This window comes from Podarcis filfolensis (genome assembly GCF_964270895.1).
Source record: "Podarcis filfolensis genome assembly, chromosome: 2".
Lineage (NCBI taxonomy): Eukaryota > Metazoa > Chordata > Lepidosauria > Squamata > Lacertidae > Podarcis > Podarcis filfolensis.
This window is the reverse complement of record NC_139605.1, coordinates 89,874,408-89,896,561: the sequence shown is the minus strand read 5'-3', so window position 1 is coordinate 89,896,561 and position 22,154 is coordinate 89,874,408. Positions and strand designations below refer to the sequence as shown.

General features: G+C 41.8%; 1 protein-coding gene across 3 annotated transcripts in view; it reads right to left on the bottom strand.

Moving 5' to 3' along the window:
- The window catches only part of RECQL5 (RecQ like helicase 5), a 52,477-nt gene that overhangs the window by 9,236 nt on the left and 21,087 nt on the right, over positions 1 to 22,154 (bottom strand). For all 3 annotated transcript variants that reach the window (XR_014544334.1, XM_083598107.1, XM_083598108.1), the window contains exons 8-12: positions 7,305 to 7,532; positions 5,104 to 5,200; positions 2,854 to 2,890; positions 1,000 to 1,058; positions 391 to 464 (exon numbers count right to left, since the gene is read on the bottom strand). Coding sequence is in view for 2 of the 3 variants with exons in the window: in XM_083598107.1 (XP_083454233.1) it covers positions 391 to 464; positions 1,000 to 1,058; positions 2,854 to 2,890; positions 5,104 to 5,200; positions 7,305 to 7,532 (495 nt within the window). In the remaining variant the exon portion in view is untranslated. The remainder of the gene's footprint in view (positions 1 to 390; positions 465 to 999; positions 1,059 to 2,853; positions 2,891 to 5,103; positions 5,201 to 7,304; positions 7,533 to 22,154) is intronic.

The window sequence follows — 22,154 nt, the reverse complement described above, 5'->3', positions numbered from 1 at the left end:
AACCTGCAGCATAATATTACTGGTGGCTGAGAAAGTATTTCAAACCACTGCACTGCATTTTGCAAATGGCTGTGACATATAAAATTAGGTTAAGGTATATAAGTTGATCCAGCACTGGTGCAGTGCCTGCATGTGCAGGAGCTCTCTTTTCCTTGCTTCCCATCACTACCACTGCATGTGCACAAGTATGCACATGGAAAGCGCATGAGCCACTGCAGAGAATGGGAGGCTTGCACAGCTCATGAAGGGAGGGCTGGATGGGATATATGTGCACATGAGCCCCTAGTGCCATGCACCGGCTTGCATAAATTCCCTGGCTTGCATAAATGCCCACTGCTTGCCCTACGGAGATCTATGGGGCTCCTCCCAGACTAGATAATAACTTCCTACCCATCTCTTGTTAGAGATGCTTCCCGGTTGTTGCTCAGTGCTTCTTTCAGCATGTTCAGACAGTGTTCTCTAGCCTAAAATTGAAGGATAAGAGATGAGAGCCAATTTCAGATTGCAGAAGGAAAGTGAAGCATCATCTATTCTAACCAGCAGTTCTGGGACAGTACAAATAATGTAAAGTATACTCAGTATCATTTTTTTGTATTGTAATTTTTTGCTGTGAATCTCCCTGAGATCTTCAGAGGTAGGGAGGTATACAAATTTAATAAATAATAATAATCAAACCTTTCACGACTGTGGACATGAGTAATCTTTTCCCAGCTGCTCTATAATATCTGCTGTTGTCTCTGCATCCTCTCCAATTTATTTGCCCTACTAAAACCTGCCAACTGAAACCGGACAATATACCCCAGTTACATTCCTATGCTACAATCTAATATAAATCAAGGTGCCATCCTTCTCTTAAGGCATTCCACCACACCACACTTTTATGCCTTCATCCCATTTTCATCAGTGCTACTTTCTTGCTAGTTATTTCTCACGCCCATGTCGTAATCCAGGTGGGGAGGGGAAAGGAGCTTGGTGTAAGTAATCACAGCCCCTTCTTACCTTCACTGTGATTTTAGCTATTTTTCTGCTGGCTGCATCCTTCAAGGGACAATCAGCATCTACAATGAGACAGATACACAAACATTTTCTGACATGTTGCCTTACCTCTTGCAGTAGATGAGTGGGTACAAGAAGGATATAGCCATTTAAAATAATAAATTAGACAAGTATCCATTGTGGTGATAGTATTTTTTAGAAGCTTAGGGTTTTTTTTACATGCTTTAATACAGTGGTACCTCGGGTTACATACGCTTCAGGTTACAGACTCCACTAACCCAGAAATAGTACCTCAGGTTAAGAACTTTACCTCAGGATGAGAACAGAAATCATGTTCCAGTGGCGCGGCGGCAGCAGGAGGCCCCATTAGCTAAAGTGGTGCTTCAGGTTAAGAACAGTTTCAGGTTAAGAACGGACCTCCAGAACGAATTAAGTTCTTAACCCGAGGTACCACTGTATCTCCAAAATCCTAGATAGCAGATTTTCTCAAGTATTGTTCAAGGACAGGTTCTAGCCTTGCCATCATTTAGAGATGGAACCAGCCTTTTATGTGTTTTTCTATTGTAAACTCTATCAAGGAGTCAGAGAAGGTTTAATTTATCCCTTTATAAGATTCCTGGTCAATCAGACACCCTTGTGAGAATCTTCTTGGAGGGAGGTCTAAATAAACCCACTACTGAGCAGGTGGCACTGTATTTGATTGGTGATGGGTCAGCCAGGGTATTTGAGTGTCCTCTAGTTTGTCCTTTGTTTCCCATGCTGATCTAGGGTTGACATTTTGTAAAAGTCGGATGTGAGGGCGATCTGGCTGCGACATCTGTCACCCCATCGATTGCCAGGGTTGATTCAGCTGATCTGGCTGGCTAGGCGAGTGTCTCCTTCACTGCTCCATGTGCATCAATGGAAGACGACAACCATCTCATACAGAAAGAGTGTACCATTCTTTGGTCAAGGGTAAACAATAGCTGAACTCCTCTGCCAGAAACTCCAAACAAGCTCAAGGTCTTTTTTTGTTAAAATCAGTTAGGCGGAGTAGGCCTTTGGCTTGCCAGGTTTTTACTTGGATGCTCTGGGATGCATAGTGGAATAGTGGTTGTTGGGTCAGGGGAATTATAGTGGAGATGAGGTTGGGGACAGTTTCCCTACTTTTTCCTTCTATCCTTTAGCATGGACTTTGTGAACCTGTTTAGTGTTCTGGGGATTTTCCTTAGTTTGTTTTGAAGGAATGGATACGCTGTAGTGGGAGTCTTTCTGATTGTATCTATTTCCAATACTATTATTAATAAATATGAGACTCCATCTTGAACTTCGTGAAAACGACCCAGTGACTGAGGAATTTGATATCCAACACTGGCCTCCACTTCTTGTGGCCTTTTTTTTTTTTTTTTTGGAACCACAAAGAAGATTGAATAAAGTCCTTGAAATGTCTCCCAGAGTTTTTTGCTTCCCTGTCTCTGTCACGTGAAGAGGGTCATAACCCAACCCATCTCATTGCAACCCATTTGGTTCATCAGCAACCGGCTGAAATATGTAAATTAACTGTAGCTATTGGGTTTGATACACCCATAATTTTCATGTGAAATGGAAAACAGAAGTAAGAAATTGATTTGGGCAGATAGCAATCTCTCCAACTATTTTTGCTACAGTCAAGTTTAAGCCCAATTTTTCTGGCAATAAGCTCATCATTGTGGGCCACACTTAACTTTGGGTCAAGCATTAACTCCTGAGCTCTTTAGCTTCATATACAGATAGTGCTATACTGTATAAATAGTAATTTTAGTCATTGTAAAATCCCCAGAAAGAACCATAAATGTTTTGTCTGAAGCATCTGATCTATGAAGTAATACAGAAATTTACCTGGAGGGACAAAGTTGTCTTTTTCAGGTTCCTGGCCCTGAAAGAAATGTAAAAGAGAAAATTCAATGACATAAACCAGGAAAAACGTATCTAAAAGTATAGGCTGGAACACAAGACTAGATTTAGAATCTGAGGGGTTTTTTTACACAAAAGACCTTCCACATTTACACAACAATTTTTAGTCTGAGCCAAAGCTTGCTAAGGCTTTGTTAAACGGCACGAGTCAATAATAAATTGGAACAATCTAAGTAAGCACTGGAAACATTATAAAAGGAATGGGGGACTTTCACCACATACAGTGGGAATGCCATTTCTAAAAAAATATTAAGAGCTCAATAACAGAAATTACAATGATATCCCAATGGATCTGGAATTTTGTTTTTTCACTGAATTATATGGAAAGTACAGTAAAAAATAAACATAATAAATTTAGTCTTATACACGCTGAAAGCAGCACGAATATTATAAACTAGTACATAACGACTGCTAACAATAAAAGAATGGATTAATAAAACCTGGGTATTTGCCTTAATGGCAAAATTAACCTGATTTAAAAGAAAAAAGACAGTGGGAAGGTAATTTTAAGAAGTGGAATACATTTACTGAATATTGTAGGAGAAACACAAAACCTCCCCATTCAGCAGGTGGTTTCACACTGTTCTGAGATGTAAGATTAGATGTATAGTAATGGCTTATTTTATGACATTTCTCATAGTTGTAGACTGAATAAATAAAATTGCTACCTTATTTTAACAACTGGACTAATCAAAAGGGAATAAAGCAAAAAATATGTGGGGCAGCATGAGAGGATGGGTGTGTAAGTCTGTATGTGTATGTGTGCACATATATTGATTGCATGGATGGGCTGCACACATATACTGTATGCACCTTGCATTTTTAAGACATAAAAGCAGAAACAAAATGATCCATGGGATAAAACATTGGGTCATTTTCTTCCATGCTGGTTTGAGCAAATAATCAGAGTTGCCTCTATTAATTGCCTCATCTCTATGTTTTCTTCTACAATAAAGTGCAACTTTACATTTTATTGTATTTAAGAATGTCATTTTATAATTTGCAGCTGCAATAATAATAATAATAATAATAATTTTTTATTTATACCCCGCCCTCCCCAGCCAAGGCCGGGCTCAGAGCGGCTTACAAGCAATAATAAAAACAAGATGAATGATTACAACTTAAAAACAAAAATAAAAAACAACATTAAAATAATGGAACATTAAAATATTAAAATGTAGCCTCATCGCAGGAGGAGAAGGAAAAGAAAAAAGAAAGAGAGGGAGGGAGGGAGGGAATCAAATTGGCTCCAAGCCAAAGGCCAGGCGGAACAACTCTGTCATATAACAATGCATAACAAGGAATGCTTGGCGTTTAAAAATAGCATTAGAGTTACTAGTTAAGTCTTAGAAGGCTCCTTCAAAGGATTAGGAAGTAATTTAGCCCAGGAGTTCTCTTTTTCTGTGTGAAAATTAGACACCAAGAAAAGCCATCCACTTTCCATCCCAAAGTCCCTAAGCTGCACAGATGGGGTTTGGTTTCAAGACCGAATGGGACTGCATTCTAGTCACATAGGAAGAGTGGTGAATTCAACCAAGAAAATGCTTGGAGACAGAAAGAAAGCACACACAGAGATATGCACAAAAAGGCCACTTTAAGAGCTCTCCTCATTAAGCACCCTGTGGTAATGCATCATAAAAATTGAAAGAAAAATGTACTATTCTCTAACTAACAAAGAAATGTCAGAGCAAGGTAAGTTCTTTAATGTGTGAATGATTTCTCACATATTAACATAAGAACACAATAAAGACCTCATGGCTTGCATCAGTAACACTTAGGCTGCAATCCTATACAGTGGTACCTCTGGTTACGTACTTAATTCATTCCGGAGGTCCGTTCTTAACCTGAAACTGTTCTTAACCTGAGATACCACTTTAGCTAATGGGGCCTCCTGCTGCCACCGCGCCGTCGGAGCACGATTTCTTTTCTCATCCTGAAGCAAAGTTCTTAACCCGAGGTACTATTTCTGGGTGAGCGGAGTCTGTAACCTGAAGCGTCTGTAACCTGAAGCGTATGTAACCTGAGGTACCACTGTACCCTCTTACCTGTGAATAAGTCACGCTGAACTCAGTGAGGCTTACTTCTGAGTAAACACATATAGGATTGCGCTGTTACCTACTCTTTTCCCACCCGTCAAGATAGAACCCGTCTCCTGCGAGGAAGTTACCAACTTACCTTGCGAAGACTCATCTGCCTCTTATAAAAGTTGTTCCATTCCCTTTTCTGATGGTCCTCATTCGTTTCAGCCACACTCCCGCTGTCTTCATCATATCTGAACAATAACCCGGAAACAGTTGGAAACTGAACAGGAAGGTTACCCAGAATTACTTCAAACATTAAACTGGCATCAAGGAAATTCGATCTAGCAAATACATCACAATATCCCAGAGGATTGTGGGCCTGAGTCCCAGTCAGATTTCATTCCAGGGTGAGACTGTCACATTTCCAGGTTTCCTCTCAAATAAATCAATCCAGAACCGATCATTTCCTCATAACCGACAGGACTTCTATGTTCCTCTTGCCATGTGTTTTATTGGTTGAATTCAGAGAAGATTGAGTTGAACTCACTTGGGCAACAAGGTCTTCCCAGCTCCCCACTACTGTCCCCTGTGCCCCCCAGAATTTGCTCCTGGAGGCCAGAAGACCCTCTCTGGTCTGGCATGAGAAGGGACAGAAGAGCTACAATGGGGCAGGGAAATCGGAGGAATTTGACAGGGCACAAGTGTTTTTCTACTCATGAAAACCCTCTCTAGACTGAAGCTGGTTCATTTATAAATTGTTAGCATCAGAAACGTATGTGTTAAATAAGAAGTCACTTTTAAAGTTCCGAAGCTTTTAACTACTTAAAAGTGATCACTTTCTTTTAAAGACCACCCTGCATAAAAAGAATACATTTACAGATGAGTTTATGCAAGATATGCAAGTCAAGTAGAGCAGAAAATTAAATCATAAAAGGTGAAATATAAGGCTGGTTTATCTTTGTTTCATAAGAAGTACAGATGTTAACCACATGCAATGATCAGGGGATAACAAAAGATAAAAAATATAGTGCAAACTATTTCATTTAACCGGGAAGTAAAAGGAAAATGGCAACTTAACATTTGGTTTTAATCTTTCTGCTGTGTACCAGAACAAAACGCAGGTCACGAAACAGAACAAAGGCCAACCTAGCCAAAATTAAGCACTTTCAGATCTTGTTGTTCGCAATGGGAGAGTGGTGCTAAACATACACTTAACTTTCCCATTGAAATCAGTGAGTCATTTGCTTACGGTCACTAGTCAAATTCTTCTGAAAAAACCCCAGTCATGCTGCTGTGAGCACTTTCTGGAGGATAATCAGAGGCAACAGGGCAAGAGATGAATGTCTGGGGCACTTGGAAGCTAAAGAGGACAGTGACCTGCTTCTTACAGCATGGGCAATCTTTCTCTTTCTCTTCCCGGGGTGCCCCCATCCCTCCTTTAAGAGGGATTAGAAAGCACAACATTTTGCCAGAAGCTACTGCTCTCTGTTGTATCAATACAGAACAGGGAGGAACAGCTGAAAACACCAAGGTCTAATTTCACACTTTTACTGACTCAAGCAGTCTCACTGAAAATCTCCCTGACTATGATGAGATGAGAGCTGGGCTTTGATAAGCGAGACAAGTCTGAGGCTTCCCCCATACCTAGTGCTAAAGAACAGAATGGATGAACCCTGCTTCCTTCCAGCCCTAATATTCAGCCGAAGCCTTGGATGTGTTCTGGCTCTGTGCTTGCCAGGAGAGGCACGAGTGATTTGGCTTGCTCTTCCATCAAGCCCATAGGAAGAGGAAGGCTCTGTTGTCGCACCTCCCCTCTCCCTGCTGCCAATCCTTCAGCCATCAACTGCTTTTTGACCTCCTTCTCTAACTTCATTGCTGGAGAAAGAGGAGATTTCCTCCTGGCTCCGTTTGGAGAGAAAACATGAGGTCAGATACAAGACCTTGCCACTTGAGGGTGAGACTGCAACAACAAATTGTTGGCTGGCCAGTAAGAACAACAATATTTGTTAACCCCCGGCTGCATCACGACATAAAGGCATTTATGCCACATTTTTAACCAGTGTTTTCTTTTTAACCTATTTTCTGTTGGTTCTACTAAATCCAGCTATCAACTCCCAGGCTCAGTTACACTTCAAGGAGTTATCTATTCCTCTGGCTGATTCATGAAGTCACAGTGGCTGCTGAGGTCATGGCATTTGGCTTAGTTTGTATGCAGCGGGGAGGGATTCGGGACTTCAAGTATGAGGAAACTACTAGTCCCAAAACAACTGAAGCCGCCATAGGGGAGAAAAGAGGATAAATCATTATTATTGTCAACAGAACTCACTTCTACTGGAGTCAGAAGCAAACCCATACCTGCTGAAGCCACCCATGCCTCTTCTGCCTCCTTCGTACAGGTCTGGGTCAAAGGCATTCCAAGAGGAAGCAGAGGGTCCAATGCAGGTTCTATTCCAGCCGCTGCCGGTGTGTTCAAGTGCCTCTACGTGCTTTTTCACTGCTGCTGGATTCTTACAGTAATCACAGCACTTATTGCACTGGGGGACGGCATCTCCAAAATAGTTGGCTATAGCGGCATGACGACAACTAAGAGGCAAAGACAGAATAATATTTCGAGGGAAAGGGGCAGCAAAGAGACTTTGCTCTAAATCAGGCATAGGCAAACTCCGGCCAAGACACATCATATGGGGACTTCCGGAGAGGAAAAATGGCGGGTGCCACGGCAGCGGGCAGCTCCTGAAGCCAGCCAGAGCCAACTGCACTACCAAGCTGGCTCCAGGCTGCTGAGGCTGCCGCGGCCACATTTCCCGGGGACATTCCGGGGATGGAATTTGTCTGGGGACAGATTTGCAAATCCGGGGACTGTCCCCGGAAACCAGGGACGTCTGGTAACCCTAGCCTAGAGAGGTGTTATAATGGTGATCAAATTAAAAATAACCTCACAATCAAGGCACACTGCCACAATGGGAATAATTCAGAAAGCAAAGTTTCTAGGTTACCTGAATCTGGATTTGCTGGTTTTTAATTTTAGAATATTCAAGCACATGGCTTGGTGGCCACAAATGGTTTCTTGACAGTCTCTCCTACTCGCTTTTAAACAGAAGGTATGTTAGCAGTTATGACGCTCCAAAATGCCAGCAATATTTAAAAGCGCTACAAAGAAAACTTTGTTTCAGGGCTGCTTTATACTGCCTTCCACACAACCAGTTGCAAACATAGTCAAAGACAGGTACACACTCAAGCAGAAAAATATTGTGGTTCACACTTCATGATCTTCATGTGAGGGCATCAAACAAGTGACTGAAAATGCATTGAACTCCTTGCAGTATGAAGCAGCTCTTACGTTGCTTGGGCAATAGTATTCCTCTGGGAAAGGGTTTTATCAAACAAAGTTGAACCAGAATCTAGGCAAAAATTTCTGCATGCACAACAGAATTTCCCTCCCTCTCTTTGCATGCTCCCAAGGCTCCCAAATATGCTCTGGAGAGTTGGGAGACCCATCAAAACATGGGGGGAGGAGGGAAAGTTGTGCAAGCAGAAGTTCTTGCATGAACAGGATGACTTGGTTGGATACAATCCAAAATATTTGGGGCCCAGCTCATCAAAGAGCTGCTTCAAAATGCTCCTTCTTGCCACCACAGCTTCCAATAGTGCCCATTTATGTATATCCTAATCTATAGCATAGTGAAGACACATCACTAATAAAGAAAAGCAATTGGCCAAGCATTCCACTCTTGCTGGAATCTTCATTGTAGAATGAAAATGCACAATATTGATGGGAAAACATTCACCAAGGTCCATTTGCATTCTTTTTTCATATCTGAAGGAAAAAACCCCAAGCTATAAATGACCCCATGTATGTATGTTTTTGAATAGGCTATAACTAAATGGAAGTCCAAATGCTCCCAGCAGTTTAAAAACTAATATTCCCCCCCATTTGAACACAAGCTTGGGTGGAGGGTGGGAGCAACACTGAATCCCAGTGAAGTTTAGAATCCCAGCAAAGCACTTTTGTGGTATTTAAAATCAGCATGTAAAATGTTTCCTACCATCCTGGCAAAGGTGTCAAACAGAACTTTCCTGGAACTGGCAGCTTTTGAGACACCACCAGGCAAAACTAAGAACTCACTGTGCTAAAACGGGAAGGGATGGTACCCTGGCTCAGGTAGAGAGAGACCTGAGGCAGTGTCAGCCGCTGCATGGAGAAACAGAGCGGGGAAGCGAGAGAGATGCGACAAAGCTATCTTTATAACCCTTGCAAAATGGCACTGACTCACGTCGACTCTTGAGCCTAAAGAAAGCACTCTTTTCACAACCTCTGAAAGGCTATCGTGTGTAATTCCCCCCCATGCCCCTCCAAAATCTTGCTAACTCTATCCAGCTGGAAATGCCAAGGGTCTTTGGCAAGTCAATCCTTTGTTTTTCAGAACACGAGAAAGGCAAAATATAATTCCGTCATGCTAGGAGGATAATTTCTGTGTTTCAGTTTAACAGGAACACACACAAAAAATGAATACTCATTCTTCCATTCCCCCCAACACTGCTTGCAGAAGAACAGCTCCTCCAAAAACCCATACTGTAGTGGCAAAAAAACCTACTGGCGAGTCAAAGGATATTTAATGTTTCTAACTGGTGTTGAGGGCTGATACGGAAGGGGGGGGCATGTCTTCTTCACCTTCTTCTTCGCTACAATATATCAATTTATTTCCAATTGTCAATGTCAAAAGGGACTAAAATCTATAAAATTCATAGAAAAGCAACGTGCCAATTTGCTCAATTTCTCTAGGACTCCATCACACCTCCCCTGTCCTCCATAATCCCTCAAGCAAGGTGTCAAGACCCTAATCCTGTCAAATCACTCTGCCAAGCCTTTCCTCCAGGAAATGCCAGTACATGGACCATTGTCTTCTCATCAGGATGTGCTTATCTGCGCATATCTCCAGCTCTGCATATTCCCCCCTCCCTCCTCCATATGTTTATCCTGTGTAACCCAACCTCTTCTTAATGTTACAGATAGGTAGCCGTGTTGGTCTGCCATAGCCAAAACAAAAAATTTTTTTTCCTTCCAGTAGCACCTTAAAGACCAACTAAGTTAGTTCTTGGTATGAGCTTTCGTGTGCATGCACACTTCTTCAGATACTTCTTCTTAATGTATTCATGATGTAATCTGTGTAACCCAACCTCTCTTTAATGTATTCATGATGTCACTGGGATGTATTTTGCACTGTATTCTGGGACATGGAGGGAAGTTTCAAAAGTTTATGTCACCCCTTTCTCGCTGTTCAATCTCGCCTTGAACCTGTTGCGCAATAAACTTGGATCTTCTGCAGCTTGCTCCTGTTTCCGGCTGAGCTCATTTTTCCTCCGCAGGGACCCGCGGACTTAGTCCGACGAGCTGGGTGGCAGAGCAGCCTCGCACCCAGATTTTTACCGTAACAGAGCGAAGGGTATATCTTAAGCTTACAGACTCCTTAATGAAAAGATCTCTGACAGAAATGATAGGAAAATGTTGGTCTGCCAGGATTACTGTCTGGTCACTTGGCTAGATTGCACCATTGTTCTGACTTAGCATATGGGGAAATCCAGAGCTTTTGCTCATGACATAAAGGGGAACAATCTCCCTCTAAAGTGGGATATTCATACAGAGACTTAAATAGAAGAAGACAGGGCAGGAGAGGGTAGGCACTCTGCACCTGCAGAAAAATAGCAGAAGGTTACACTCCCAAATTTCCTTCATGGAGACTGAACATGCAGGTTTCCTTCATAACATCAAATATCACCTGCAGCAGAGACAAGCACATAGGGCTTAACCAACATAATCCCTTTGGAAGTGCTTAAGTGAAACTCAAGTCAACAGACCAGGAAAACTCTGGGGAGCATGTCAGGATTTCATCCCCTCCCAAGCACCTTCAAGCAGCTGTCTCAGCTTCCATGGAGTCTTCCTGCCCCTGGTTCTTTCAGGGGCAAGCAAAGCTGTACGTAGCTTCTGGCATATTGAGTTGTATCCAGCGAAGTCTTCCCTTAGCACAAGGACTTTCGTCTGCACAACACAACTCTCTCTTCTCTTCCTCCCCCTGCACAATCTGTTCTGGGGTTTCTTTCCCAAACCCCATGGAGCAGATTTGGGGTGAGGGGGTGAGGAAGTCTTCTTGCACAGGCAAAAGTTCTTGCACTAACAGGACAACTTTGTTGGGCGCAACCCAATGTCTCTTAGCCCAGCTCCTCCTTCTCTAACCCTAACCTTCATTCAGAACAAATGTGTTAGCTCAGTTGGTTAGAGTATGGTGCTGATAATGCCACGGTTGCATATTTGATCTCCGTCCAGGACACCTGCATATTCCTGCATTGCAGAGGGTTGGACTAGATGATCCTCAGGGTCCCTTCCAACTCTATGATTATATGATATGATTCTATGATTATTTAATTAGGTGTTCCCAGAGGCCATCAGATACCCACTCCTGCTTAAAGCAGCCTTTGAGGTGATAAGATATAACCTGTTTACAGAAAAGCCAACCAACAGTCACTGTCCACAAATTCAATTTAAGACTATTTAGAACACTGACTTTAATGGGAATAAGACGTACTGAAAAATCCAAAGTTATTTTGTCTTTTTGAGGAGACCCGCTGAGAAAAGCGTAGGAGTTCAAATGTTTCCACATATTTTAAGTCCAAGAGCCGCTGCGAGTTCTCTCATTCCTTATCATTGGCTTCTTTACAGAATAGCTGTAGATTTTTTACTGGGAGCTAATAAAGAATTTAGTAGCCTGCAGAAAAGCAAATCACTTTAATATACAGGCAGATAAAGGGAAGGGAGCTCCCGCAACACTCACCCAGGCTGCGTGGAAAGAGGTCTAATAAAAATAGAGAAGAAACTTTATGCACAATCAAGAGTTACACAATGAGCTTGTAACAAGTGTTGGTTTCGGGAGCTCTGCACTGGGGAGTTTGCGCTAGCTGCAAGTCTCCATCTGTGATCCTCCCCTTAGTGCACATGTAATATGAAACTTCACATCTCCAGGACGACCAACAACAAAAAAAAAGAGGGAGAGGGTGAAAGAAAGCGCAGACACAGAGCAGCTGGCTGTCAGCAGCAGGGAAAAGAGGAGTTGAGGGAGGAAAGAGATAGGAAGCAGAGAGGGTGAAAAAATGTGGGGGGGAGGAGAGCTGACATGAAATGACAACAGAAAGAAAAACACGAAGGACAAAGGGACGGCTGGTTCTGCAACACTACTTGGGTAAGGCTGACTTTTACCTCTTCTCCTACTCGCTACAGCATATTGGTACAGGACAATTGGTTTGTTCAACTTAAGCCTGTGCCAAGATTTCATAGTAAACGTTGCAACGTGGGATGTCAGAGGAAAGTGCGTGAGGAGGACGGGTCGGGTGGGAGAACATGAGGCAGGGAGACAGAACGGTTTGTAAGCAGAGTTTCTGAAGTTGCGCTGCATTAAGGAGAATGTCAACAGATTAAGTTCTTCCATGTTCACTGGGATTCTGCTCCCCTCTGAATCGGGCACAAACACAGTTAGAAACAACAACCTGAAAAGTAAAATTCTAGCAATTTTTTTTAAACTTGTGCAAATATGACAGCCAGTTGCAGAATTAATTCCATACAATTTTTAAATGCATACAATCCTAGTTGGTTTGGAATGTGTGTGTTCACTTTAAACAAAATTCCAACAGCTAAATTGCAGATTAGCTATGGGACGATTTAGGCTATCTTCCCAGGAACCGAACATCATCCCAACACCAGGCCTGGCATTTTCTGACTGTCAGCTACATCCTGAAGGAATTCTACTGAAGATGCCAAATTATGTGACATTCACTCAATTTTGTAGCACATTTACCCCAGACAGTTAAAGCCTTTCCTTGAGCAACAGAGCTCTACTGCTGCTGCTGCACACAAATAAGAGTTTGTCTCAAGATTCTGGACTTTGTGCCAATTAGGAACCATTCAACATTTGTATGCTGGCAATTGGCTCTCCAGCAGAGTTAGAAAGCAACAGCTGCAGAAATAAGGCTCAGGTTTTAATGGAGTATGTTATCAAAGAATTCTGTGTTGATCATATGTATTTTTATTTTTAACCAATTACTAGCAGTGCTGCAGTCATTGGTTTTGGTCCAGAGTACTATTTTAACAGAACATGACGTTCTTCCAAGCACAGCATGCTCTAACCATTAGGAAATGCTGGCCAGAGTAGAGCACTAAAGCTTTCATTGAAATCGGTTTATTATAAGCAGAAATGAGCCATTTAATGGAGACAGAAAATGAGGAACAAACCAGGTGCCCACTCTGTGCCTTTTCTCTATGCTGATAACACTACCAAGCCATATCATCAAGAGCTTGTTCACATGAACCTCTTCTAAAGTAAAATATATTAACATCAGTTATGCAGGACAGTCTTTATGCAAGAGGCTTAATGGAAACAAACCACATGTTAAGTATTGCAAAACTAGGAAACCAGTGGGGGAGCTTTTCATTCTGTAACATACATTAATGTCACCAAACTCCACCCAAGTAGATTCAAAAGAAGACTCCAGTGTGAAGCTGCTGAGCTGGAATTGGCACATTTTACACTGTGACATTTGGTCTGAGCAAGCCCTGGGAACGGATAGCTTACTACAAAAAACAGTTGTCCCTCCCTGATTTTTTTTTACTTTTCAGAACTCAACTTGTTATACCCGTTCACTAGCAGCAGCCTGTATTTGGGAGTGGGGGACACTCACACCGACTGGCTTCACTTAATGTAATAAAAATTATAATAAGAGAAGTGCTCTTGCTTTCTTTGTTCAGGGATATTCACATAGACTTTACGGATACCTATTGGGCCATGGCCCCTGTGTGCTTATACTGCACAATGCTTTCGTTACTCTTCAAAGTGACATAAGACTCTTCATTGTTTTTGCTGCAACTAACTCTGACTTATTACAAAGGCTCAACAAGGAGATCTTGCTAAGCAGCTTTAGGCAGGGATAGTGAGAAGATGAGAGGGATCCTGTTCCAAAACAGAGGTTCCTGGTTGTTGTTGTTTTATTTAAAAACAACAACCCCAAAGCATTTGTTAATAGGACACATGAACCCAACCAATACCTTGTGCTACTCTGTCTCTAGCAAGTACACACTCACCCATTGAAGATTAACTCTTAGTTTACTTGCCATATACAGAAAGGTAGCCGTGTTGGTCTGCCATAGTCAAAACAAAAAAAATTTTTTCTTTCCAGTAGCACCTTAAAGACCAACTAAGTTAGTTCTTGGTATGAGCTTTCGTGTGCATGCACACTTCGTCAGATACACACTTGCCATACTGAGCTTTCATTGAGGAATACCGTATTTTTCCGTGTATAAGACGTCCCATGTATAAGACGCCCCCTACTTTCGGGGACCCCAAATCTATAAAGTGGGCATATGAACTATCTGTGCATAAGATGCCCCCAGATTTTTAACCTTATTTTAAAGTAAAGAAACCTAGTCTTATACATGGAAAAGTACAGTATGTTGCAATGAAAAGTAATCCACAGCTATGGCAAGGGACTAAAGTGGTGCCCCGCAAGACGAATGCCTCGCAAAACGAAAAACGCGCAAGACGAAAGGGTTTTTCGGTTTTTGCATCGCTTCGCAAGACGATTTTCCCCATGGGCTTGCTTTGCAAGACGAAACGTCTTGCGAGTTCTTGCGAGTTTGTTTCCTTTTTCTTAAAGCCGCTAAGCCGTTAATAGCCGCTAAGCCGCTAATAGCCGTGCTTCGCAAGACGAAAAAACCGCAAGACGAAGAGACTCGCGGAACGGATTAATTTCGTCTTGCGAGGCACCACTGTAGATCTATTAAATCTGAAGCCCACTTTTGAGAAGTGCTTTAAAGCAATTTTCAAGTCTACCTAACTATGTGTGTATGTGTGCGTGCACACACACACATATGCACCCCCACCCATAAAAGAATACCAACCTAATAAGTGCTTCAACAGTGATAAAACCAAAAGCCTATAGCCCATCATTTACCTCCAAAAGGTCAGCTGTAAAAAGGGTACTCCCTTAAGAGGAAGCTCCAGAAAGTTAGGTGCTACAACCAATAAATTCAGGATTTAGGCAATGTACTTGCACACACCAGAGAGAAAGCCAGTTTTATTGCCACCTATCAAGGCTTTCTACTACCAAAATATCTTTCCTCACTTGTTACCAAAGAGAAAACTCAGGGAGTTCCCCCCCTTTTTTTATTTGCACACAAAGCCAATTCAGCCTAATTACTTCCATAATGGTTCTGCAGCCATTTTTGGATTGGTACCCCAGTAGTCTATTGTTTTTTGCCTGCAAACTCCTGAAAAGCAGAAACGGCCCTGAGCCAATTTTGCTTAGAAAATAGATTTCTTTCTACCACTCCCCACTTTATGCAATGTGCCTTCACAGAAAACTGCAAATTCGCTTTGGATCTTGCTAACTTGCAAGAGCTTGCATATTCCGACAAACTGGTTGTGTAAAGAAATTAGAATATTTATATGGAAGGCTGCAATAACTGAACACACCACCCTTCTTCCTGGCAGAAACCTGAATTCCAAAGTTCCTCTTATAACACAACTTCTACCCCTTTTTGAGAGATCAGCAGCTTCTGTTATTGGAAGATGGAAGAAAAAGTTAAATAAAAAGGCAAAAAAGCAAGCAGAGGAGTACAGGAGAAAAACAGACCAATGTTTTCTGGAAAAAGAAAAAAAATGCTGAAGGGTTTGGCAGGAGCCTTATGCTGCAGCTATGGGGAAACATGCAATTTGAAACACATGTCTAGGAATAAGAAGGCAGAGCCCTGGCTTGTGTTACCAGCTGTCATACGCTAAAGAGGCCTCTCAGTCTCCATAAAGCACAACTGCCCAAGAACGTTTGCCAGAGACTCTACACAGTATACAGCAAATTTGTGTACTAGCCACTCACATCAGGAAACACTGACTATGTGGTATTCTGGAGAAACTGTAACACACAGCTCCAAGTCAAAATTTTGTTTTTAACTTGGTTCTATTTGTTTCCCCACACCGTTCTGGTGGATTTTTGTGCTATTCACAAACCACTTATTGGCAGGCAAGTTCGATTAAATGGCCTATTTCAACCTATTTGTTTGGCCTTGCATTTCTGGCTCAATTTTGCTGGCCACCATCAGTTTTTCTGTTGGGGGATAAAGTGGGAAATAATAAAGTAATACTAACTTGCTCAGACAAATTCACTAAGTAGGTGAGGTGGTACAGGTCATATTAGAAAGGCAGGTCACGTGGGAACCACTGTGTCTTTATGCAAGTTGTTAAAAAACATATCCAGTGTGCACAGAGGCTTTGATAAAGCAAGTTGTGTATTGCACCCTGAAAATGCTGTTGGAGGCCCCATGGAGGCACATTTGGAAGAACATGCAGCTAATGAGACAATCTGCACATGAATGCAACTGGAAAATTTTCCTCCAAAAACTGACTATATAAACATAGTACCAAAACATCTTGCTTCCCCAAGCATCATGTGAAAAACAATATTTTCCTTTGTTTCTGTTAGGCCTCTGTAAGACCTAAATATTAATCCTTTTTATTGTAAATAAAGTTGGAATAAACCGGTGGTTTACAGGAAGGAACATCTGCCTTTGGGGAAAAGAAATTACTGGAATTATCCAACTTGGATCGCTCCATGATCATCGTTTGAGAGGTTTGTTTCTTTGCAACGATTAATGCTAATTCCTTTCAACAGAGTCCCATTTCACAGGACACATACATGCCAGGTCACAAAACCAAAGACAAACCTTCAAAGAGATATACAGAGTGCCACACTAGCTTTAATGACTTGCAACCGTCAATGCTTGCAGAGCAAACATCTGCTTAATTTGAAGGTAAACCATGGCTCTCTGCCATGTGGATGAGGTTTGAAAGCCAAATAACCAACTATTTTCTCAAAGTACAGAGAAATGATAGACTGGTGTTCCAATTCTAAATCTGGAAGCTCTATTATGGTTTACAGATGGATGTTCTACATGTCCCATCAAAAGGTATAGTTAAAAGCGCAATAAGAAACGCTTTACAGATCTCCTATATCACAAATGCCTTTGGTCAACATTCTTTACATTTTATGGATTGGGGATCTTCTCCACAGCTTCATGGGTAAACTGTGGATATTTATATCCAGTTCACTTGGGGCCAGAATCAACATTTTGTCCAGTGAATCATAGCTGTGGTATTTTAACAGACACTGTGAACAGTGACTGAATATTAGTTGGTAGTCTTGGTACATCAGTCTGAGGATAGAAAGAGTGTTCAGCAACATAATATTCTCATTAGTGTGTTTCCAACATACTTGTTTGCCTGCAAGAAAGTCTGGTTTTGCACAGAACCGTCAAACCAACAATTACTTCCAGTATTCAACCTCCACTAAGAGACAGACACAAGTCATAAATACCATTTAGTCTCATTTGTCAAGCCTGAAAGCACAAAGCTGAATTATTAATTTTCAGAGAAGTGGTTGTGTTTGTCTGTTGCAGCAAAAACAAGAGAATCCTGTGGCACCAGGCACCTTAAAGACTAAAAACATATATATTATGACATAAGTTCTCAAAGACCAGAGTCGACTTTGTGAGATGAAATGATCTATTCATCTGATGAAATGGACTCTGGTCCATAAAGCTTTGCCATAATAAATTTGTTAGTATTTAATGTGTCTGGTGCCACAAACTGAATTTACAGTATTTGGCATGTAACTAGTCTGCTTTGTTCACTCCTTACCATAGGTGTACCAAAAAAGCAAACTATCGACTCAACTAGGTATTGATTTCCTATGGGCCTGAAAATGATGATATTCAGATGTCACACAAAAAATGGTTGATTGTGAAGGGAATAAGCCTAGTCTCCCTGCTGATGAATGGGAGCTCCTGCCTCGCCACGGGTACAGCTGAGATTAGATGTTCACTTCAGATTTCAATTAACCAGAGTTTAGCATGATGTCTGAACTCTAACCTCTGGTTCACTTTGTCAAAGCAAGCCAGTTTCATAAACCACAGTTTGAACTTTGCGTGTTTCCAACAAACCACAGTTTGTCAGGTTCAGACACAATAAGCTGATGTTAACTGCAATCTGAAGCACTGGGACCACTGGGAGGTTAGGATTGTTCCCGTCTTCATGATAACTCAGATATTCTTACTAAGTTGGAAAACAGTTACTGAATATCTCAAACATGCAATTTAAAATTCAGTGACTGGATCTCAAAACAACTTCAGGCAGGACCGTGTGGAAATGGAGGCAGAGCAGCTATGAGCCTGACTATTGATGGGCACAAACACAGCCCATCCAAAGCAGTTCAACAGCTGTCAAGTGCCAGTGGTCTCCTGCCACAGAACATATCTCCTGCAGAAAGTGATAAGAATTTCCTTCTGCAGAGCTTTTTCCTTAGAGACTGCTATGCAGTCAGGACTCAGAAGGAAGCAGTCTAACGAAGCATTTAACACCCGAGAATGCCTTTATTTAGCCATCTGCAATTCATCACCAGCTGACAGAGCTGCATACAGGAAAGGCAGGTATGCATCCACTGCTATACCTAAATGCTGACACTGCTCTGAACTGTAACAAGCTTTCACAAGAGCTCAAGTGTTATATAGCAGGGATGGGGAACATCTGGCCCTCCAGATGCTGTTGGACTCCAACTCCTATCAGCTCCAGCTAGCAAAGGCAAGGATGATGGGAGCTGTAGTCCAGCAATAACTGAAGGCCCACAGGTACCCATTCTTGTGCTATAGGATTTGGGTGGGAAGGATATTATTCAGAGGAACAGCCTGGGCAAGACCATTCTGAACAAGGAAAAGGCAGGAGCTAAACTGGAGAACTCATATGATGAACAGGCATTCTCTTAAGTCAAGGCAGATAATGCACAAGCTTTATCCCCCTCCCCGCGCACAGAGTTTTTTGTAGCTCCCAAGACACCCAATATTTACTTATACTACTCCTATGGTTCCACCACTGCGATGCCAGCATGCAGAGGTTTTCTGTGGGTCTGCAAGTGGCGCCCCTATTTGTCTCTTTAAACAATATTTTTTTTAAAAGGAAAAAAAGAAAAGAAAATGCAAACAGAACTGTGATGCCAAAAGGATTTTGTGTCCATTTGTCCTTTACACTTTTTTGGCAATGCTGCTTTTATATTTGGGTTAGCTGCTGCTGTATTAAATGATGGGATTTTTACAAGTGAAACTATTCATTTAGTCAATCTTTATGCAACCTGCTTTATGAATGCTTAGCAACACCTCCCATTACTTCTGCTTAGGAAGACACATGAAGATGAAGGCCCTATAGGATTGAGACATGTTTCTAGAACCACCCACAGGTAAAGTTCATGCAGAACATGCAGAATTCACAGCTGTTAGAATAATTATGTACTTCAAGCACAAGGCCATCCTCAGTCAGTATGTACAAAATGGTGTGTTGAATTAGTGCCCCGATAGTGGCAACTTTCACAATATTCAATAGGCGTTGCATAACAAATCCACATTAAAAAGCAGAAAACCAACAGGAATGTTTTCTGGCCACTACTTTAATCTTAAACAGCAGCAAGACAGCCATGATGTACAGAATGGTAAGATAAATCAGGCAGCTGAACATCAGTGGCTACCCTGCTGTGCTGCGTTGCCTTTTCAAGCTCTTTAATAGCTATCTTGTCCTACAGCTTTAGTCACGTTGTTTTCCTTCACTTGCAGAAGGGGAGTTCAGAAAGTCACGTGAAAGTAAAGTTGTTAAATGAAAGGATTATTGAGCTTTTAGTACAAATATCTATTTCCAACTACAGTCATACCTCTTGTTGCGTTTGCTTCACGCTGCGGCTTTTCGGGTTGCGAACGCAGCAAACCCGGAAATGTACACTTCCAGGTTTGGCCGCAAGCGCATGCGCAAAAGCATTCTATCACGCTCCGCGCTTGTGCAGATGCACCACTCTAGTTGCAGACTTTTTGGGGTGCGAACGGCACCCCAGAACGGATGATGTTTGCAACTAGAGGTACCACTGTATAAACCCACAATAATTCTTGTATTTGAGATAAGGCATCATTTACCTGCAGTCATGCAAGCAAGCCATAACTAAAACAGCTCCCAAGATTTAAACTCCCTTTCATGGGCCAAATATCTTTCCTAAGCCAGGCATCGGCACACCCATGGAAGGTTCAACTTCACACCAAACCCTGAAGGCCTAGCTCTTGCAACAGCACTACAATGAGGTTTCAAAGCCCAAACCCTGGATGTATGTTATGTGGCTGCTGACAATAAGGCCCAGAAGCTCTCAAAGTTTTAAACAGACAAGTTAATTAGCTGCTTCAACCAAGAAGAGAAAAAACCGTGTATTTCTGCACACTGTTAACATGAGGGTTGGAAACCCAAAAATCGACATTTAACTTTTTTTATTTCTTAATGCTTTGTTTACGCGCATGATAGGCTACGAAAGAATAGAAAGGGGACTGTTCACACCAAATTAAATACACATTCTTATTTAATAGCTGCAGTCTTCGAAACTCCTCCAGGAATAAACTCCAGATTAAGGCACACTGTGAAAATAATGCACAGAGGATGCCTGAGTTACGTTTAAATGGGGAAAATTTACTGTATTATCATTCTTAGATGTTAGACCATGGGTAGGCAAACTAAGGCCTGGGGGCCAGATGCAGCCCAATTGCCTTCTAAATCCGGCCCGCGGACGGTCCAGGAATCAGCGTGTTTTTACTTGAGTAGAATGTTTGCTTTGATTTAAAATGTATCTCTGGGTTATTTGTGGGGCATAGGAATTTGTTCACCCCCCCCCAATATAGTCCGCCCCTCCCCACAAGGTCTGAGGGACAGTGGACCGGCCCCCTGCTGAAAAAGTTTTCTGACCCCTGTGTTAGACCTTTTAGAACAAATGACAAAGCAGCCGGTGACCAAGCAGCTCTAGAACAAGAGAAAATGATTCTCAGTGGAATAGAACTGAGAATATGGAATGCCACAGCATTTATTTATTTATTTATTTACTTATTTACTTACACACACACACACACACACACACGTAGTCCGCCCTGTGGAAAGATGGGACATACATATTTTAAATAAATACCTGACATGGGCAAATATTTATGTGGAGGAAGAAATTATTCAGGAGGAAGAGCAAAATTATTGCTGTAACCTCTGAAATAATGAGAGTCAGAATTAGGGAAATCAATTTCTGATTGGCTTGAATGTACATTCTGTTTGGATGTGTCTCCTTCTGAACTGCTGTGCACATGACTAGAAAATCAAGGGCAGAGCCCTGCTAAACTTGTTTTGCTGGTGATCTCAATTTAGTTAGCGCCACAGAAAAGGCAGTTCCTTCTTGGTGTTCAGTTTATGAAAGTTAACAGTAGAAACTCTGACAAATTCTCTCTTTTGTTCTCCCCCCCCCCCCGTCCTGTCCCCCAGTGTTACAAAACGTGGGTTAACCCAAGCAGGATGTCTTTCAAGGAATTTCAGAATGAACTCTATGCTCTTGGTAGCAAGCTATGGCTCAAGCTCGAGGGACTACCCAAGGCTGAACCTTTGGAGATTGTGTTCTTTTTCATCATCATCTTGTTCATTGGTAAGTATGAATCATGCTTGCAACTTTCTGGGCTCATCAGATGGGTCTATTTTGTCATTCAGGAGCTATGAATATTGTATTCTTTTTTTGAGCTTTTCTTTAATCTACATGGTTTCTGACTCCTCAGCAATTGTGATGTTCAGGACAAGCTTGAAGTAAACGTTTGTAAGAATTCAGTGCAGATCTACGCTGCTAAGTTTCACCATACAATATAAATGCTGTTTATATATGTGAATATTTGTGTGGCAGAATCAGGACTGGCAGCCAGCCCCTAGGTTCTACAGCACTTAAAAGTTTCAGTCTGAACTTTATCATATGAATGGCATGGGAGCCAACATTTACAGAAATAGTTAACTCTGGGCCAATTGGTAGTGTTGCTTTGGGTTACCGTACTACAAGATTATGCAGGAGGTAGCATGTACAGTTTAGAGCTAACAGCGGAATCTCCCAGCATAGAGAGAACGAAGCCCAATTCACACATAACTTCTCATCACTTGCATTCTTAGATGAATGTATGAAGTGTGCATATCCATTGCAAAGCAGCATATCCAAAGCGGTAGGGAAGCTCTGTCTGTGACAGATGTTCAAATATGAAACAGTCATCAAGTGATTAACATGCATGTGTCCAAAGATACACCA